Source organism: Mus caroli, chromosome 4 (assembly GCF_900094665.2).
Source record: "Mus caroli chromosome 4, CAROLI_EIJ_v1.1, whole genome shotgun sequence".
Taxonomy (NCBI): domain Eukaryota; kingdom Metazoa; phylum Chordata; class Mammalia; order Rodentia; family Muridae; genus Mus; species Mus caroli.
The window spans coordinates 117,718,109-117,738,804 of NC_034573.1; the positions used below are offsets into that span (position 1 = coordinate 117,718,109).

At 48.3% G+C, this 20,696-nt stretch overlaps 1 protein-coding gene across 1 annotated transcript in view; it reads right to left on the bottom strand.

The window, feature by feature from the left end:
* The window catches only part of C4H1orf94 (chromosome 4 C1orf94 homolog), a 43,402-nt gene that overhangs the window by 4,462 nt on the left and 18,244 nt on the right, over positions 1 to 20,696 (bottom strand). Inside the window, exons 2-6 of the mRNA XM_021160347.1 lie at positions 18,757 to 19,448; positions 14,329 to 14,589; positions 12,884 to 13,059; positions 7,954 to 8,031; positions 3,720 to 3,916 (exon numbers count right to left, since the gene is read on the bottom strand). Coding sequence (XP_021016006.1) covers positions 3,720 to 3,916; positions 7,954 to 8,031; positions 12,884 to 13,059; positions 14,329 to 14,589; positions 18,757 to 19,448 — 1,404 coding nt within the window. The remainder of the gene's footprint in view (positions 1 to 3,719; positions 3,917 to 7,953; positions 8,032 to 12,883; positions 13,060 to 14,328; positions 14,590 to 18,756; positions 19,449 to 20,696) is intronic.

The following is a 20,696-nucleotide window of genomic DNA, read 5'->3' on the forward strand; positions in this document are numbered from 1 at the left end:
CATGGATCACGCACCCCTACACCATCACCATCTATTTCATGGACAGTGTGGAAGACCCCAGCCCTGACTCCTGCATCAGCCCTCACTGCCACAGTCCATGCTTCCTTGGCCAACACGATCTGCTCTATATAGATACAAGAGCATGTTCTTAAAGAGATCAAAGGTCCATGACATCCCATCAGGCTTAAAATTCTGACATGCTGACTAGTCCCAACCTGCCCAGCCCTGGCTGCCTCTCTGATTCCTATTCCACCCACTCTCTTACACCCCCTTGTACTCCAGCCTCACTGAAGCCTTTGCATGTGGAATGCTTGTCTCTCATACACATGCACGGCCACAGCTCAGAAAGCCTTCCTTGCCAAGTGCGATGATTCTTGCCTTTTACTCCCAGCACCAGAAAGTTGAGACAGGAGGATGGCTGTGAATTAAGGCCAGTTCTAGGTAGCACGCTGAGACTTTGTTTGAAGGAGGAGGAGGAGGAGGGGGGGGGCACTCCCTGCTTTGGGTTTTGTTTCTGTCTTATGACTGTGTCCCCCACTCCACATGCTATAGACAGTGCTGGGCACAGGAGTTGCTCAAGTCAGTTTATTTTGTTGGAGACACATCTCCCCATGAAATCAAACTCAAGATCTCCCTAATTCATTTCTTGAGTGTTGGGATTACAGACATGTGCCACAACCCCAGAGGGCAATCCGATTTATATGTATGCATATGTGCATATGTATGTTTATATATGTGCGCTCGCGTGCGCGCGCGCACACACACACACACACACACACACACACACACACACACGAGAGAGAGAGAGAGAGAGAGAGAGAGAGAGAGAGAGAGAGAGAGAGAGAGAGAGATATGCATTCATATGCCTGTGTTCAAGTGTATGGAGACCAACAGCTAGTTTTGCCAGTATTCCTTCAGGAACCGTCCACATCGTTCTTGGAGATTCTCTTACTGGGACAGAAGATCACCAATTAGACTAAGCTGGCTAGTCAGTGAGCTCCAGGGATCCACTTGATTATGCCTCCACAGCACTGGGACTACAATGCTCCAGGGATCCACTTGATTGTGCCTCCATAGCACTGGGACCACAATGCCTTGTTCTCTATATAAATTCCTGGGATCAACATCAGGTTCGAAGGCTTTACCAACTAAGCCAGCTTCCCGCTCCCCTCAATCAGTTTTTTTTTAAATGAACAAGTCACCCTCTTTGGGAATATAAGCTGGCACCTATTTCTGTCCCCATCACGGTTTCCCCAGCTTCTTGGGACGCCATTATCCCCCACTAACTATCCCCACCTTCCCTTACTCTTCCTTTCCCCTGTCTCCTGCTCTTCTCAGTCAAGTGTCTTCTTCTTGGGCTGCCCCTTCCTGTCCCTTCTCCCCAACCCCTAGGTTCCAAAGACACACAGAGACCAGGCATCCATCCTTTCGTGTAAACTCCCCTTGCTCCCTGGACAGCCAGCATTCTATTCTGTGCCTTGAAGAATCACAGACAGTGACACACGAGTGGTCGCCAGCTGAGGAATGGCTCTATGTGTCCCTCATTCACTCTAACCTCCAGGAAGGTAATAGATAACCTTTTGTTGAGACCTCCAGACTTACACCTCAACTCCTATTCTGTCACCTAGGCCTGTATGTGTGCTCACTCTGATGTGCACGGGCTTTTATTAGATCCCCTGGCCTACTGGTCAAAATAGCCTTTAATAATCCAATCCCAGCCTCCCTTTCCAATCCTATTTTCCACCTTTTCCAGGGATAAATCTAATACTTTAAACTCTACTTGGCTTTATCCCCAGGCCTCCAGCTACCCTTGCACCTTCCAGGCTGGGAAAATAGTTGAGCAGTAAGTCACTTGTCTAGTATGAGAGAGGACCTGGGTTCAATTCCTGGCACCTCAAAATCAAGAGCTTAAGAGAGCATTTAAATGATCGCCTTGTTCCATCCCTCTTCAGGGCCTGATTCCCTCTGTTCAGATTGTCTTCTCTACCCACTCATAGAGACACCCCCCTTCAGCTGTCAGAGGTCCTGGCTCTGGCCTAGAATCACTTGATCATCAGAGCATGTGGCATCCAGTCCTGTCAGCTCCCCTCCTCCTATTTTTATGAGTGTGTGTTTGTGTGTGTGCATGTGTGTGTGTGTGTGTGTGTGTGTGTGTGTGTGTGTGTGTGTGTGAGAGAGAGAGAGAGAGAGAGAGAGATTATATACATCATGTGTATGTATGTGTGTCTGCATGAGTTTCTATATGTCATGTGTGTGGGTGCCTGCAGAGTCTGGAAGAGCATATTGGATGCCCTGGAACTAGAGTTACAGATGAGCTGCTGGATGCTGACGGCTAGGAACCAAACCTAGGTACTCCACAAGCACAGTGAGTGGTCTTAACTGCTGAGCCATGTCTCTAGGCCCCAGCCCTCTGCTTTTTGAAGGGAGGAAGTTCGCCTTGTTACCTGTGCATTCCCTGTAAGCTAAGTTTACATTAACTACTTGAACCAACATGGGACTGTGTGTGTGTGTGTGTGATGGTGGTGGGTCTGACCTTTGGAGTTCTATAAAGTGAAAAGGAGGGAAGGAGGAGGGAAAAGAGGGAAGAGAAAAGAGGAGGGAGCGGAGGAAAAAGGAAAGACATAAAAAGAAGCCGTGGGCATCATATTCAAATACCACCATCGACCACTTCCTTGAATATTCTCCGAGCACCCCAGGCAATTAAATGATCTGAGAGTTCCAACAGTTAAGAAATCTGCCTGTCTTTGTTTCTCGCCGTTTCCTCCAAACAGATCTGACTATCAAAACCTCTTTGAAACATTGATCCCTTCTCACTAGATATTAGGGGAGATGGAAGGTTCAAAGTCTGGGGTCATGCAGTGGGGTCAGGTGCGAAAAGGCTGTCTGCTGGGTGCAGTGTGTGGGGGAGACAGGAGTCGATATCTCCCTTGAGTGTTTGATCCTACCCTAGAACCTGAGCTTCTTCAAGTGGGGCACGCAGTCCCCATGATCTGCCTAGGACTCTGAGGCCTGCAGGAGCAGCATAATGCCTCCTGACTTGCGGCACCAGTATTAGCTGAGGATTTGGCTTGCTGGAGTGAGTGGCTACTTGTTAATTATGTTAAACAAACACAGCATGCACAACCCAAGAGAAATCTTCATTTAACTGCCCAGTTTCTGTTAGTGGTCTGTTGCCGAGCCTTTCCCACAAGCCCCGGAAACACCAGACTTTTCTACTGTGTGAGGTTTGGGATGCTTTGGTGGGTAAGCCGTAGAGGACCCTTCACCGGGACCTGTCAGGAAGTTCAGGAGATGCTTGAAAGATGAGCCTGGCAAGGACTCCAGACACATGCAGGAAGAAGATGGATTAGTTAGCTATATTCTTTGCAAATCATCAAATGATAACAAGGCACCATGAGCTACTTGCAACACCCCTGTAGTGTGTAGAGTGGCCACTTGCTTCAGATTGGGCAGTTGCAGTTCTACAACCAACCTGTAGGTGACAGCCTGCATAGGACCTTCAAATGGCTCGCTTAGACCCCAGCCCAGGCTCACCACAACTGTTCCCTCCAAGTCCTCGGAGACACTGGGCACAGTACAAAGATATGCCCACTACCACCAGAGCCACGGGGCACATATACCAGCAAAGCCTCTATGAAGCCCATCCCATTCACCTGCCCTCTCTGACTGCCATCTAGATGCAGGTCAGCTCCCCACCTCCACCATGGCTAAGAACTTACCCATATCCCTGGGGGAAGAGGAACTGAGGCCCATCTCCTGCTGTCGGGGGAGGGTCTCGGGGATTGGCAGGAAGCTTCTGAGGGGTCCTCTGAGGATATGGATAGTTGGGCTGGACGAAGGGGATGTAGCTCATCAGTGGGGCGTAGGAAGAGCGGAAAATTTGCTGTCCCATCTGCTGTGGGTTGTACGGTGTCACCTGTAGGGCAGAGAGGAGAGAGGGGTGAGCTGAAAGTCCCCCAGCCCTGACCCTAACCCCAGCTGCTACTTTATTGCATAGCCTTTACCTGCCATATGTATCAGAGCCTCAAACTCCTAATCTGTACAATGGGGACACACAATCTACTCTGTGTGGGGAGGGTCTAACTGCTGAGATTCACACCACTGGCTTCAATAATAGGACCTCAACAGCCTGTGGGCACCAGACAACTCCACCCAGTGGAAACGCCTGCCAGGGAAGAACAGGTCTGTGCTGGAAGGATCACTGCATAGCCACCAGCTGTAATTATCCAGCACTTGAAAATCCAGCTAGAGCAGAGGTCTCAACCTTCCTAATGCCGCAGCCCTTTAATAGAGTCCCTCGTATTGTGGTGACCCCCAACCATACAATTATTTTTGTTGCTACTTCATAACTGTAATTTTGCTACCATTATGAATAGAAATGTAAACATTTGTGTTTTCCGGTCTTCTTAGGCGATCCCTGTGAAGGGATCTTTGAAACTCCCTCCTCCCCACCCTAAAGGGATCGGGACCCACAGGCTCAGAATTGCAGAGTCAGAATGAATGAGGAGCTAAAGTCAGGATATTACTGCACTGGAATTCCTGGAAACAGCCACCCACGGCTAATAGCTACAACATTAGGTAAAAGGAGAAAGTGTAAACAGGAGGTAGACCCATGCTTATATCTCAAACCTGCCGGAAAGATGGGAATTCAGTGGGGTTTCTGCCAATACCTGGGCAAATACCCACTGAGAACTGTGGCTCGTACTTTCGTGCCCCCAGCAAGCAAGGGCCCTACCCATCTCCTTCACTGCTATTGTCCCAGCTTCAGACAGTGAAATGAATGCAGTCAGAGGGGCCAGGGAGGGGGTAGGAAGACCAGGGAGCTCTAAGCATCTGCTAAGGTGATGGAGAGCAAGCAGGACATCTGGAGGAACAGGTCCCACACTCAAATACCAGAAGACCTTTCATCTCGTGGGTTTTCCTGTGTGCTGAGGGAGCTTCTGTCAAAGCCAGGAAGGCTTCTGGATTTCCATTCAAACTACAGAAGCCTACAGTGCTCAAGAGCCCCCTTGCTCCCCGCATGTCCGTGTCTAATACAAACCCACTTGGACTATGTGTGAGGAAACCGCGGGCTGTGGGAGACCTGGCCTCTTCCACTACACTTACAAACCCTAGGAGACAAGATCATATGACCTTATTCTGACTGTCAGGTTCTCAGGATTTAGAATCACCTAGGGTGTGCTGTGAGGGTATTTTCAGAGAATGGTAACCGAGGATGGAAAACCCACCCTAAAAGTGAACAACTTCGTTCCCAGGGCTTGGGGTTTTAGTCTGAATAAAAAGGAAACAAGAGAAACCACTTGAACACCAACCAGCCTTCATCTCTCCTTGCTTCCTAAATGTGGGTGCAATGTGACCAGCGGCCTCATTCTCTATGATGGGCTATACTCTCAAACTGGTCGAGAGAAACAGAAATCAAACCAAGCAACAACAACGAAACTAAAACTTCAAGTTGCCGTTATTGGTTCTTTTATCATCATGGTGAGAAAAATAACTAATGCTGGCCGTGTTACTCCCATGTGGGAGACAACAGAACTGGGGCTCAGCTTAGTAAGCATCTCCAGTCCTGAATTGCAGCCAGAACCCCAGGGAGAGCTGAGAGTCTGGGTTCTGCTCCAGCCTTCCTCTGCTGTGCACTCTCTGAAAGCTGAGCCCATCCCTGAACTGTTGGCATGCTGCTCAAAGAGTGACTGCAGGGCCCTGTGACACCAGATGTCACTGAAAACACCCCCCAGGACAGACTCTGTGGTGGCCACAACGGGGCAATATCCCTAGTTTCCACAATGGGAATTATTTGGCCATAAGAGAGACTATTTAAAGGGATGAGTCCCAGAACTCACACCAGCCTTATCCAGGGATATTCCCAAGGTTCCACAGGGCCAATCAAAGCCATCACATGCAGCATTGTAGGCTGCTCTGGAAACCACCTCCAAATGCATTCATCTTTTACAAAAGCATAGAACCGTGTGCCGAGAATGATGGCCTTGTTCAGGAAATCTTATATAAACAGGTGTCTCTAGAAGGGTTTGAAAGAGACCAATAAACAGCGGTGACCTCGGTCTTTAAAATTCTTACCATGTTTTATACTACATTATTCAAATATATACACACTCATGATTGCCTAAAAAGACCCTTTGAGCCAGGAGGAGCGGTTAGTGTTTGTAGGCGGAGATAATGTGACTGGGATTCCTGAGACAGACTCTCTCAGAACAGTTAGGATGAAGGAGGCTCTTCATCCTGACGAAGCAGCCCTGACCATGGTAGTTTTCACCTATGGGAGCATTGCTAACCTCTGGAACATACTAACATATGCCAGCTCAGAGGTGAGGTTTTCAGGGACAGGGTGGGGCTCTCTGGGAAGGATGGAGGTAGAAGAAACTGGAATTGAAGGTGTGGACTGTTCGTGGACCAGAGTGTGAGATTCAAGCCCATCTGTGGATGTGGAATGCTTGCCTTCAGCCCCCTTTACGTCCCCAGTCTTAAATGACTTTTGCACCCCATCTCTGCTCCAAGACTCAGTACCTCTAAGCTTGCTTCCATATCTGTCAATGAGTATATGTGTGAGCATGTGGGCCTGATCAAGCAGCTTGGAAGCATGTAACTATATGTATTTCTCATGTGTGTGTTTCACGTGTGTTGCACACACACACTTGTGTGTGCATGTGTGTGTGTGTACTTACACCACAGAGTACATAAGGAGGCCTTGGGTGTCAGTCCTCACCTTTCACCTTGTTTTAAAGCAGTGCCTCTTGCTGTTCACTGCTATGTATGCCAGACTATCTGGCCCGTGAGCTTGTCTCCATCTCCCATCATGTCATAAGCACCCTGGGGTTGCAGATGTGTGCTACAGCATCTGGCTTACATGGATTCTAGAAGTCCAAACTCTATTGCTCTTCAGAAGCAAATACTTTATCCTATGAGACATCTCCCCAGCTCTCTGTTGCTCTCTGCTTCTCTCTATGGATGTCTGTTACTATCTTGGTGGTGTTACTCTTATATAGTACTTGTGTGTGTTTATCTAAGAGAGGTGTCCATCACAGTGGCTAAGAGCACCAGTCTGCCAAGGTCAGGCCTTCATTTGCTTCCGAGTTAACATCTGAGGGGCATTTGTACCTGAAGTACTGCTGTAATTCATCCTGCCACAGTTGGCAGATAAAAATACAGGACATCAGTTTAATCCAAACTGGAAATAACCAATGAGTATATGTTTAACATAAATATTTCTTGTGCAATATTTACATTTGAAATTCAAATCAAACTGAGTGTCTTTTATAGAATCTAGTCAGCCCACATAGCATGAAGATGATTCTTTGGCCCACACATGCTGGGCAGAGCTGCGGGGTTGGTTTTGGCCGCCTGAAAGTGTGTGGCCTTCCTCATGCGCTGAGCTGAGGCCTCTGGAAGCGTTGAGTGCTTCCTCTTATCTTTATGTGCTTCTGACACCCAGTGAGAGAGGAGCAGTGGCTCTTGTGTCTCCTAATCATACCTTAAAAGAGCAAGGAGAACAGACCTGACCTGATCCACATCCCAACTCAGACACCCCAGAGACTCATGAGCAAGAACTAAAGACTCCCTGAAAGTCCCTAGTGATGGAAGCTACTTGTCAGATCAGACACAAACTTACATGTTCATGTTTTGGTCTAATCTCTTTATGCCTCAGCTTCCCCATTAATAACATACATCATAGGGTGGTTGAGAAGGCTAAATTAGTGTAGAAGTCTTTGGGAAAGGCCTGGTATTATCGTGCATTAAGGACTCTGTTAAGTGACATTGGGTATCATGTGGCAACATTCGTCTCCGATGCTGCCCTCAACAGCTGTGTTTGTCCCCTTGAGTCAGTGATGGACCAGGAAGCAATGGTGGTGATGGCTGGGCAAGGATGAAGGAGCAGAAAGCGTTCTAACCTAAAGACTTGGATAGAGCAGGGCATAGGAGGGGAAGTCATCCACTCACCTGTCGCGAGTAGCACCCCAGTGGAGGGTGAACGGGCTGCTGGTAGGGCATCCTTGTTGACCGCTGTGGGTACAGGCCCTACAAAGAGAGAGAGCAGTTCCTAATGCTGGGTGAGAGTCCCTGATGCTGAGCACGGAAGCTGTATACCTCAGCCTCCCACTCACAGGCCTAGATTTACATCCCAGGCTGACCTTCCACCCCCCCAGTTGACCCACTCCATGAAGTTGCCTAGAGCTGACTGGATTGTGCCGGGGCCAGCTCAGGTCAGGTCACATGGGAAGCCCCCCTTTTAACAGACTCCAAAGCTTCTTTCATGAGTATTTAGGAAAGAGCATCAGAGACTGACCACCTTTCAGAGGCTGATGTGTTCCTGAAAAATTATTCCACCTCTCTTTCCCTTGTCTTCAGAAGAGTGAGTGACAGGCCTACGGAGCCTGACTGAATGGCCATAGCTGTCATCATTGCTATCCATACACACGTGTAGCTGCAGAGGCAAGCCTCCTGTGTCATTTCTCAGGTGCTGACCCCTTTGTTTTCCTAAGATAAGATCTCTCACTGGCCTGAAGCTCACCAAGTGGCTTGAGGCTTACTATGTTGGCTGGTCTGTAAACTCCAAAGATCCTCCTGTCTCTGCCTCCCCAGAACTAGGACTACAACCCTGCCTCACCATACCCAGTTATTTTTCATTTGCATCTTGGTTGGTCAAACCTAGGTCCTTGAGTTTGCAAGCCATGCACTTTATGGACCAAGCTGTCTCCTTCGCCATCACAAGCCTTTTCCATCTTTGCCTAAACCCGTTCTTAGCTAACATGTGAGGTGTCCTACACATCTGTGCACAGTGTTGATAAGTCTGTGTTCAAGTATACCTGCATGTATAGGGACCTGGGTCTAGCCAGCTTCTGGGATTCTGTGTACAAATGTGCAACTGTGTCCCTGTGTGTGCTCATTTGTGTTTCTGCTGCTAGGGGACCGTGTGTATCTGTAGCTCATGGAGAAGGTGAGCAGGGGGATAAATAAAGGAATGCAAGTAAAGAGCTGAGAAAGCACCTGGACACATAGTGAAAACTCTGTAAATGTTAGATCTGTCCGTCACCCCCCACCAGCCCCTCTCTCCAGAATCTCCTGCAGCTTAGCCCAAGAGAATGCACATTGTATTCACAACTCTGATTAAGGGTGGGGCCTGGGGATATCCTTATGTCCATACAGACAGAAGACACACACACCTAGCAGTAATGTTACAAAGAGTGGGCCAACTCATGACCCCTCCAAATGGCCACTCAGTCATTACCTATTACCTACACATCACAAGGGCACCCAACCCTAGCACTGCAGACCACATAGGGACCAGGCTAGCTATGAATTGCAGTCTAACATAAAACTGTAAGCTTACTTAAAACATTATTAATGGATTAATTTACAACTATTTGGTAGCCTGATAGCATGATTCTAAGGCACAAACATCATAGATGACAGCATCTTGTCACAGTGTCATGTAAAATAAACATGTGTGCTCTTGAAACCCATGAGTCATGAGTTATACACCCCTAGATTTTATATGTGACTCTAGGCAATTCTTCTTCATCCACTGTGGCCCAGAGGAGCCAAAAAGTTAGATACTACACCTGGGATGATGCTCAGAGCCTGAAGCACCTCTCAGCCCAGGTCATCTTTCAAGAACATTCCTCATCCCAAAGTGCTGCCTCTGTTCTGGGCATGGCTTGTGTCAATCACCAAAAAGGTAATGGTGGACACTATGCTCTTGATGATGTCTCTAGCTTCTCAAGTAGGGCTCCAGGGTCTCTGATGTGGAGTCACTTGAGAAGCCTCCCAGCTTCCCTACCTGTTCCAACTTCCAGCTCTCTGAGAATCTCACATCTTATTAGAGAGCTCTGCCTGCCCTCTGTTACTAAGCAGTGACATCTGAGACCTTCCTGTCTTGACCCTGCCCATTTTCTTCACCAGTCCCCCCACCACCCCTTATTCCCTATTGCTTAAAGTTGGGCAACCAGGGCAGCCTCACCACCACCATGATCCAGCCAGGTCCCTTCCACTCCTCCCTGGAGTGAACCTTCCAAAGGGATGACTTTGCTTATTCCAGGCCCTCATTGAGCTGCAAGGCTTCTAGGCAGGTTGCTAACCCCACCTCCCAACCCCCCTGTCTACTGATGCTTCCTTTCAACCCCATTAACTTGCCTAGCTGCCACCTCTTCCAGGGCTGCAAACACTAGGCAGCCCTTCACTAACACCACCTATTCTGTGGGCCACACTGGGGACAATGGAGGGCATACAGCTGGCATACAGTCCTGCACCCTCCTCATAAGAGATGTTGCTGCATTCATTAGTATGAGAAAGACAGCATGAGTCTAGGGATGTTTGCAGTAGTTAGAATTGCAGCTTTGTAAAATCATGAGTGAAGAGGACAAATAAGCAGTCACTCCTTTTCGCTTGAGGCTGTGGCCTTTCCCCACACAGCTTCCCCTTTTTCATCTGGAGATGCTCATATTCTAGGTGGAGAATCTTCTCTTCCCATCTCTGGGTCTCTCCACCACAGAGCTCTGAGTAAATTAGATTTGGGGCCTCATCATTATTCCTTAGGTCGCGTGTGGAAGAGACCATGAAAGACTAGTCCCCAGTTCTCTTTGCCCCCTCAAGGTCTACTGAACTCCCTGACCCCCTTTTCTTGGAGGGCCATAACTGAATATTAATGAAATGAACATCTGTGTCACACTGGGGATTTTAAGAGTCCTTCCCTGTATGTGGGCTCAATTAATCCTTACAACACAATCAGTTTCTGCTGCTGCTGTAATTATGATAAGCCCAGCTCTTCTACAGACGAACTGGGACAGTTAAGGAACTTGCCCAAGGCCACGCAGTGCAGATGCTGCAGAGCTCTTTCACCAATCTTCCGTGCCTTCTTTCTACTATATCAGGCCTCCTGGTCAGTTGTCTCATAGTGAGCACTGGGAGATTCTGAGATGCCATGAGAAGATGGAATCTCTGTCTTTAGTCATCACCTGGGAGGGTCAGCTCCTTCATGGTCAACTTCAACTAAGCCATTCACTGCCTGAATTCACAGAAGTTAGTGGGTCCTCCTGGGTGGGTCAGGGCACCACTTCTTTGCAGAAGTGGATGGATGCATGGATGCATGGATGCATGGATGGATGGATGAATGAATCCATGTATGTATGCATGGATGGAGAGATGGATGATAGGTGGATAGATGGATAGATGATGGATGGGTCGGTAGGTAAATGGGTGGGTAGGTGGATGGATGGATAGATGGATGAATGCATGGATATATGGATGGATGGATGGATGGATGGATGGATGAATGGATGATAGATGATGGATAAGGATAAATAAGTAGATGATATGGATGAGCCATCAGTCAAGTGGATGGAGAGATAGATACATACAGCACAAAGGTCAGGATGAACAATAGTCAGAGAATGTTTCAAAATAAGTGTGTGGGTATAACCTGTCTGAGACAACAGGCTGAGCTGAATACCCAGTGCGAGTTACAGAAAATCTATCATTTGGCCTATAAGAAAGTATTCTCTACTTCTAGAAATTTGCCATCCAGAGGTGCTGACTCAGTTTCCCTCCTTCTGTAGTCAGCCCTACGATTTGAACGCCAGTTTCTCTGAAGACATAGGATAGTCTATACTCAGAAAACATATCCAAACCTTACTAACTCAAAAAAAGCCAAGTTAGCAAAGCATGGCAGTGACTTCTAACCACGGAAAAGCACGTGGTTGTTTCCAGGCCTGGGGTCTTAGTGTATTCTGTTGGTCTTACTCCTGAACTTACATTAGACCTCAAGCCTTTTCCTCACCTTTGAGTGCCCTCCCCCAGCACAGTGCAGAGGCTACAGTCAGCACAGAGCAGAGGTCTTTAAAATTACTTAAGAAAATGAATAAATAAATAAATAAAATAACGAGTCAGCCAATGAGGAGGTGGATGAATGAAGGGGGATTAGAGAAGTCACAAATTGCAAGAACACCGGTGAAGGAAGCGTGAATTAACGACGGGGATGCTCCTCTCAAAACTGTGTGAAAATATTATTACTAATGTGAGGATGATGCCTTGTGATTTGCCCTGGACGATCTCCACCTCACTGTGAATCGTAAGGCATTCTGTACCCGTGGAGAGTGGGAAGCAGGGGATCATTTTTCTGGAAAAGTTGACAACACAACAGAGACAGGTCCTTTGAGTGTGACACTAATTTCTTCTCCACTTTCCCCTTTTCCAGGCCTGGCTAAGCTGGGCCAGACCAGCAAATGGCCAATGCACAGCTCTGAGACCCTGTACTTCCTGGAGGATCTACATGACATTGATGGAGAAAGAGCCAGCAGTAGGAACAGAAGATGGGGACATCTCTGATTTTGAGCACATCTCCTGAAAACACAGAGCACTACCTAAGGAGACTGTTAAGTTATTGGATCGGACAAAGGTTTAAACTAGAATGGACATTTATTTGATTCTTTCTTCCTTCTACCAAGTGGGCCATGGCTCTTAAGGGATATTAAGTTAAATGGACAAAATGAAGAAACTACATTTTCCCTGCATAAATAAGCTCCGTGAGTAAAATTTCAAACCTTGCTACAGAGTCTTCACTATCTCTTTGTGTGGGACTTCTAATTCCATTTCAGCTAGGATCCCAAGATCCCTATGTGCATGCATGGTATGCATGTGTGTGAGTACATAAACACACGGGTGTGCCTGCATGTACATGCACTATGTGTGTGTGTGTGTGTGTGTGCCTTGTGGTGAGTCCGTGTGATCACAGTGAAAATAGTGGCAGAGACCCACAGGTTGACAGTGTCTACTCTCATCCTCATATGACCTATGGTTAGAGATGGTGTTCAAGGGGAGTCCCAAGGTTCTCGGGGCAGCAGGCTCCCAGGAAGAGCCAGAGCCACTTGCTTACCTGATACTGCGGGAAGGTAGAGTGGCTGGAAAACACCGGTGGAGGTGGACAGTTCAGATTGAGCCAGAGAGGCTGGTTCAGGGTGGCCGAGGTCAAGGTTGTGGTGAAGCGTGGGGCAAAGACATTGCCAGCATATTTAATGTTGTTCTTTTCAGGCACCGTTGTAGGGGAGTTAACTGTAAGTCACAGCAGAGGAAGAACATCTCAGTGCCTGCAGCAGGCAGAGGCTGCACCTTCATTACTATAACGACCAGGGAATACAGATTCTCAGGGGTCAGGTCCCTTAAGCTCCAAGAGGGATCCTTTCAAGTCAGGGAGATTTCTAAGTTCAGGAAAACATCATTAGTGTAGCAATTGCTCATTTAGAAGAAGTGGCTTCTCTCGCCATCACTAGCTGGTAAATGAGGCTGGCGAGCAAGGTATGCAGTAAGCCACATTGCTGAGGCTGTATTTTACCTACTTGCAAAATGGAATTCCAGCTTTCTACAAACAAGGGCAAAGCTGTTGCAAAAGGTCTCCCTCTAATGATTAAATCCACCTGACCAGGGATGGATATGCAGCCATAGTAGAAACTTTGTGCAGGCTGTTGTCGCTGTATGAGAATGGTTTTCTAAATATTTTAACGATTAATGTTAATTTTCTTTATGTGAATGTGCATGTGCGTGCATGCATGCAAGTGTGTGATGTGTCGTGCACGTATGTGTGTGTGTGTGTGTGTGTGTGTGTGTGTGTAAAAGGGGTAGTTTTCCGACTCTTGGAACTGGAGTTACAGGTGCATCTGAGTCACACAACGTGGGTGCTGGGGACCAATCTCCAGCCTTCTGGAAGTACATAAACACCATTGAGCCATCTCTGTAGCTCTTAAAGCTGGGTATTTAAAAACATGAAATACTTCAGTGTGGGCTCACTTAAGACTGAGTTTAACAACATGAGATTGAGCTGAGTTGTTATTGTTCACAAACACTGGATTCTTTTCCTCTACAGAGACATTCATGAGCTACGGAATCAGAAATAACGCCCTCCCTCTCTCCACAGCATCCCATTTTTGTTAATTTCTTTATGTTTGGAAATGGGGTTTTGACTTTATGCCTCATCCAGTTGTGGGAAGGCAAAGGAGACGAAGCCAGGCCAGGTCTTGAATGATCTCAATGTGGAAATAATACAAAGCATGGGTTCATCTGCGGCCTGGGTGAACTGAGACGCTGTAATACAGCCCCAGTTGGAGCCATATACCACCTCAGTTGTTTGCGCCTGTGGGATCTCTGAAAACCAATTACATTCCTCTAGCAGTTGGATTCCCTTAGGGGCTGCTGGGAGAAAATAATTTCCTCCATTTTATGGACTTAAAAATCCTGACACCCAAGGGAAAAGCAGTAGCTCGCCTATGGACAGGATGAGATGCCCCGACCTGGTCCTACCAGGGTTTCCAGGTAAGGTCCACTTACATTTCAGATCCAGCCCGTCCATATCCACTTTGGTTCGAAGCCTCAGCTGCCCACTGGGGTTCTTGGTGGCCCCAAAGAACTCATAGAGCAGGTTCTTCTCTGCTGGCCACACAGGCTTCTTGGTTGGCAGAGTCATGGAGATGGTGCCCACTGGGTCACTGTGACCCTCCTCACCACAGGTGTCCTTCCGGTTCTGGGGCCACTGGTTGAGAAAGAGGCTCTCTCGACTTTTGGTCAGCTCTTTTGTGCCAGGGCTTCGTTCTGCAGAAGGAGAGAAACTGAGTCAATGCGTCTGGGAAGTAAGAACTTCTTGTAGATTTCCTTTCTTGGAGCCTATAGCTCACACCCAGGTCCAGGCCACACTAGGGACTATGTCTCGGTCAGGTACCTCCCCAGGTTTGTGCTGAAGTCTGCTCTGATTGCTGCCCATTCTGATATTCTTATGTTATACATCCATCTCTCCATCCACCTGTCTACTCATCTATCCATCCACTGATCAACTCAGCCTCCTACCAACCCATCCATTCATCCTTAGCCACCCATCTGGTGGTAAGTCACTCATCTGTCCATCCATCTATTCAGTGGTTTATCCAGGCAGCCACTTGTCTATTTATTCATCTATCTATTCATCTACCTATATATTTGTCCATCAATCCATCCATCCATTCATCATTTATCCATTTAATTATCCATCTACTATCCATACATCTACCCATTTACCCATCTCTTTATCTTTGTCTTTTTCCCTTAGACAGGGCCTCACTGTGTATCCCTGGTTGGCCTCAAACTCATTGTGTAGACCAGGCTGACCTCAATATCACAAAGGTATGCTTGTCTCTGCCTTCTGAGAGATGAGATTAAAGGCGTGCACCACCATGCCTGGCCATTCCTTTTTCATTCTTCCCCTCCCCCTCATTTCTTTTCTTCCCTCTTCCACTGCCTCTCCTCTCTCTCTCCTCTCTCTCTCTCTCTCTCTCTCTCTCTCTCTCTCTCTCTCTCTCTCTCTCTGTCTCCCTTCTTTCCTTCCATCCATGGTGCCCTAGCTAAGGATATGAGGGTACCTTGGGTGAGGTTGCACATGGCTTAGCTAAGGAGACACAGATCCCTATAGAACATATAGTCTGAGCCATGATGCTGAGTTGAATCCCTCATCAGAAATGTCACCTCTGCTGTGACTCTCACAGGCCATTCAGCTCTCTCACCAGTGCCAGGCTTTGCCCAGAGCTCTGGAGACACAGCCATGAGTCAGAGCCAGACTGCCCTGCAGGAGCTCACACAAGGAAGAGAAAGGTGTGCCCAGAAATAGCTCCAGGAAAAGGCAGATGGTCACTGTGAGGTGACAAAGAGACAAAATGGAAGAAGATACTGGCTGGGATCTCAACTGTCTGAGAGGGTCCTTCAATCCAGAAGGAAGGAAGGTTTAGCAAGACTCTCATTGGGGGCTACCAAGAAATGTCACTGACCTAGGCAACCACAAACAAACAGCAGGAAACATCAAAGGGACGGGGTGATTCATCCGAAGTGACTGGAGTCACTCAATGGAAGGACTCAGTGGCTGCCAGGCTCAGGTCTTATTCTGAATACACTGAGCATTCATCCCTCACAGAAGGACACTCTGACACCTGACATGCCAGCAGAGATCTCACCCACATTTCCCTTCAGTGTTGTAACACTTTCTTCAAAAATGGAGCATCTGTGTGTGTGTAGACCAGTGGATGCAAGACATTCAAGATAGAATTGTATCCTCGCTGAATGCATACAGAACTTCATGTCATTATTCCCAAACCAATACCGTGTAACCACTATTTACACAGCATTTACATTGGATTAGGCACCAGCGGTAATCTATAGATTAGTTACAGTGTGTAGGAGAGAGTGAGTAGTTTGTATGCTACTATGTATAAGGCTTTGAGCATCTTTGGGATAAGTACTAAGAAATAGAGACAGCTTTATAAATGTGTGTACACATAAATTATATTAGATGTAATATTATATATATATATGTGTGTACTCACAAGTATTACATAATTGCTATTAAGGCATTTATCTCTGTCAGAGGCAGAAATTAGACTTTGGTCTCTGCCCCTCACTCCTTCCTCGGAGTGGCTGTCTCTGAACACCTCAACAGAGCTTGGCTGAGAAGCCCACCTACAGGTGGATGGCTATGAGCTGCTTTGGACACACCGAAGACACCTGGGAAACTCTGGAAACAGCCGGATCCAAGGACCTGTGCTTCAGTGTTACAGATAGTAGTGGGTGTGCTCCCACCACATCATGAATCCCTCTACAACCTAGCCCAGCAGCCGCCAGGGCCTCTGCATGGGCCTGGACCCTACCTTTCCCAGAAAAGGGAAGCACTGCTCCAGCCAGGGCCAATTTAGGAGACTGTGACATTTTTAGCAGAACATGTCCCCAGAGTCTCTTCCAGCAGTTCCTCTGGTTGCTGAGTTTAGCCCCCAGCTAGACTGCTGAAATAATATACCCACTAATAATAGTCCTTTTCCCCAGGGACCAGCATATCTGCAGCCACTCACACAGCTACAGTCAGTCTCTTCAACATCTGCAGGACCCCTATGGCATTTGGAAACTCTCTATCCCTTCCCCTCTCCTTCTGTCTATCTTTCTGTCTGTGTGTGTGTCTGTGTGTGTGTCTGTGTGTGTGTCTGTGTGTGTGTCTGTGTCTGTGTCTGTGACTGTCTGTGTCTGTCTGTCTGTCTGTCTCTCTCCCTCCCTTTCCTCTGCCTCATAACTATACAGACACACTCATGACAAACACACTTACCAATACACACACACACACACATACACACACACACACAGAGAGAGAGAGAGAGAGAGAGAGAGAGAGAGAGAGAGAGAGAGAGAGAGAGAGGGGCACCCTCAGCACCCCTGAGATTTCTCTAATGAGTGTGCTGCTCACCCTGTACCAAGATTCTCCTGGCATACCTTGCCCTCGGGTTTGTACACAAAGGCACTCTCTGACTGTGGGGAGGGGAAATGGAGAAGACACCCCTGGTCTGGAGCCCCTTCATCAAGGAATATGAAGGGTCCCCTCTAGAAAGAGAGGCTGAGTGTTTCCCTCCCTCTGGGGGAGGGCTCAAGCCTCTTCCACCCACTGCCATCGTCCCAATACCTTGTGACTCCTCCAGGTTTGCTGGGCACTATGTCCAGCTTGTCACCTCAGCTCTGATTTTCTGAGGTCCCTCCACTGCTCCAGAATATAGAATGCCTACAAAGGTGACCTTGTTCTTGTTTCTCAGTGATGTGAGCCCTCCCTAGACAGGCACTGTCAGTTAAGCATCACACTTCAGCCTGGGGGTGACCTTTCTCTTGGTTGGCGTGAGTATAATCTATTCTTCTAGTGATTGGCAACTGTGGGCAAATGGCTCTGCAATCCAGTCTGAACATATACAATGCAGAGTCCCAGAGATGGGCAGGGAGCACCAGGAGGGGGATGAGTTTCCTAGGATGACCAGAGTTCCTAGTCAAGTGCTAAAAATATACTTATCTAAGCCTCTAGAGTTCCAGAGAACAAATCCCAGGACCAACAGTTTGATCTGTGCCTAGTTGGATAACTTATGCCCTACAGAGGGTAGGCTAGTCCTGATGACCAGGGTGGGTGCCTCCATAAAACAAAAAAGATAAGTGACCCCTATCTGCCAATCAATTCTCTCTCCCATCCTAGACTCAAGGCTGGGATCTTTTCTGATAAGGTAAATAAATCCTCCAGTATGCTCTGGGTACCTAATAAAATCAGAAATGGTGTGTCTTGCAGGGCCTGGAAATGCTCACTTAGTGAGATGCTTATCCCACCAGCCTGAGGACGTGGGTTTGAATTTCCCACACCTATATACAAAGCTGGGTGTGGCAGCATGTGTGTGTGTGTTCCTGGTGTTGGGGAGGCAGGGTCAGCACTGCCAGAGTTCACGAGCCAGTCACTCTGGCTGAATTGGTGGGCTGCATGTTTAGTGAGTAGAAGACCCTATCTCAAGAAATAGGATGAGGGCGGGGCTAAAGAGATAGCTCAGCTGTTAAGGGCTGCTCTTTTAGAGACCCTGAGTCAACCACACGGCAGCTCACAGCCATCTGTAATGCATGTGTATGTGTATACGTGTGTGTGTGTGTGTGTGTGTGTGTGTGTGTGTGTGTGTGTGTATGTGTATACACACACATATACACACATATGAAGAAGATGGAGAGCCACAGAGGAAGTCACCTGACATTGTATCTGGCCTCCAGACATATACATGGGTGTATCTATCCACACATGAACCATGTACACATTCATACACCACTTAGAAACGCACAACCAGAGAGCCTGCATTGTTTTGCTTAGCACAAAGACGCACCATGGCCTCGATTCAGCTTCCTGATCAAGACTCTCTCCCTTGAAAACCCCCTCACTTTCCTGTTCTCAACCCCACTCACCAATCCAGTGGTGGCCCTCAAGAGCGGCGTCAGCCTCAGTCTTGGAGCAGATCTTGGCAAACACTGGGAGCTGCCTCTTGGGAGGAGAGGACTCAGGGAGCTTGTCAGGGAGTGCAGGAGGAGGTGGGGGTGGCAGCAGCAGGAACGGGCCCAACCCCATGGGCTCCCGGGGTCCGGAGCCATTGAACATGCTATTCTGCAGGAAGTCCTTAATGACCTTGGTTTCTTCCAGCACCATCTTGTTGTCTGGGGCCTTGGACATTTCAGTCGACTTCAGTGGGAACTGAGACAGGAGCTTGCTGATCTCTGAATTAGAGGCACCCAGGCTATGGCCTTTGTCCTTAGTCCCCTTGACACTCTTGACCTTGGCTGAGCGCAGGATGCCGGTGACTGTAGACATGGCAGAATCCGAGTCCTGCCTGCTACCAATGATGGGCATGGACAGCTTCTGCTCCCGAATCTCGTCATCAGCCATTACGGAGGATCCTACATACTCGGCGGCGCTGTCTGCCCCAAGAGGAGGCACAAGAAAGCAGGGAGCCAGCTCCCTGGTCCCCTGGGGAGTAACAATAGGTGTTGCCAGCTCCCCAGAGCCCTCTTGGACCAAGATGAGATGTTCTTTAGTGAGGCTCAAGAACTCTTGCTCCACCAACAGGGAGATCTCATCCTTGCCACCGCCCAGTTCCAAAGCTCTGCAAAAGGATCAGAGACACAGTAGTCACCAGTGGACGACTCTACAAGCAGTGGGGTGGGGGTGGGGTGGGGCTCAGGGAAAGAAGGTGGACTCACAACCTGTTGCTTTCTCCAGAAGGAAAATGGGCCAGGTGTTCACAAAGCCAACCCCGATAGGGCTCAACATCACCCACTAGGTCATTGTGCTGTGAACATCTGTCCTTTCTCAGGAACAAACAACAGAGAGGGAGCTCACTGGGGAAATTTGCCCAGCAGCAAAGGGGCTGGCTGTGAGTAATCACTTCACAGAATGAGATGTGGAGCCTGAAGGAGTCCCCAGGAACACAGCACAACCTCCCTATTGCAGGTCGGCCAAGTGTCCAGCAGGGCGCTCATCTGGCTCTATCACTTCTCATCTCTGCGACCCTGAGCAAGTTGTTCAGCATCTTGGGTCCTCTACTCTGATACCCTTGTGTGATGCCCAGGAATATCACCAAGGGGGGGGGGGGGGTTGAACAGTGCAGACACTCTACCACAAGGGTCAGACACCTGTCCACTAGTGTGTCTGTGTGGCTCAGGCTCACAGTCTGACCAGACCCCAAATCCTAGATTCCACAGGGCGACCATCTGGATATCTGCATAGACCCTTGCCCACATGGCCTCCTGTTTTTGTTTTAGTTGTGGGTGACAGTACCACTTGCCCAGACTCTGAACCAGTTCACAAGGCTCTCCCAGTGTCCCTGTCCCTCATCTCCATCCTGGGTCAAGACTAACAATCTGATGGCCCTTGATGGGCCAATGAACTCCCAGCTCCTGGTTATTGGTTCTTCTCCAGTGAGGGAGAAGGTGGTGAGCCTGCCATCTCCACGACCCCCCAGCAACCCTGGTGAGGGACCCCCTCCCTCCACTGCATTCCCAGGGGAACCACAATGCCCCAGCTTAGAAGCATCAGCTATGCATACTCAAAGGGTTCCAGGGAGGGGAGGATCTAGTTGCCTATGCCTGGAACATTCTGGAAACCTGCTTAGCTGACACTCAGGGCACACAAAGAGGAAAGATGGTTAAGAGGCAGACAGGAAAAAAAAAATGAAAGGGACGCCATGGGGCTTGGAGGCTGCAGCTTCATCGCGGCTAAACTCAGACATGGTCTGTTTGACAGTCCACTGGCTGCCGCTAAGAAGGCACACGAAATACCCAAAACAGTGTGCATGGGGTTCCCTTACTTTCCTGATAGTGCTGTTTGCTTCTGAACACACACACACACACGC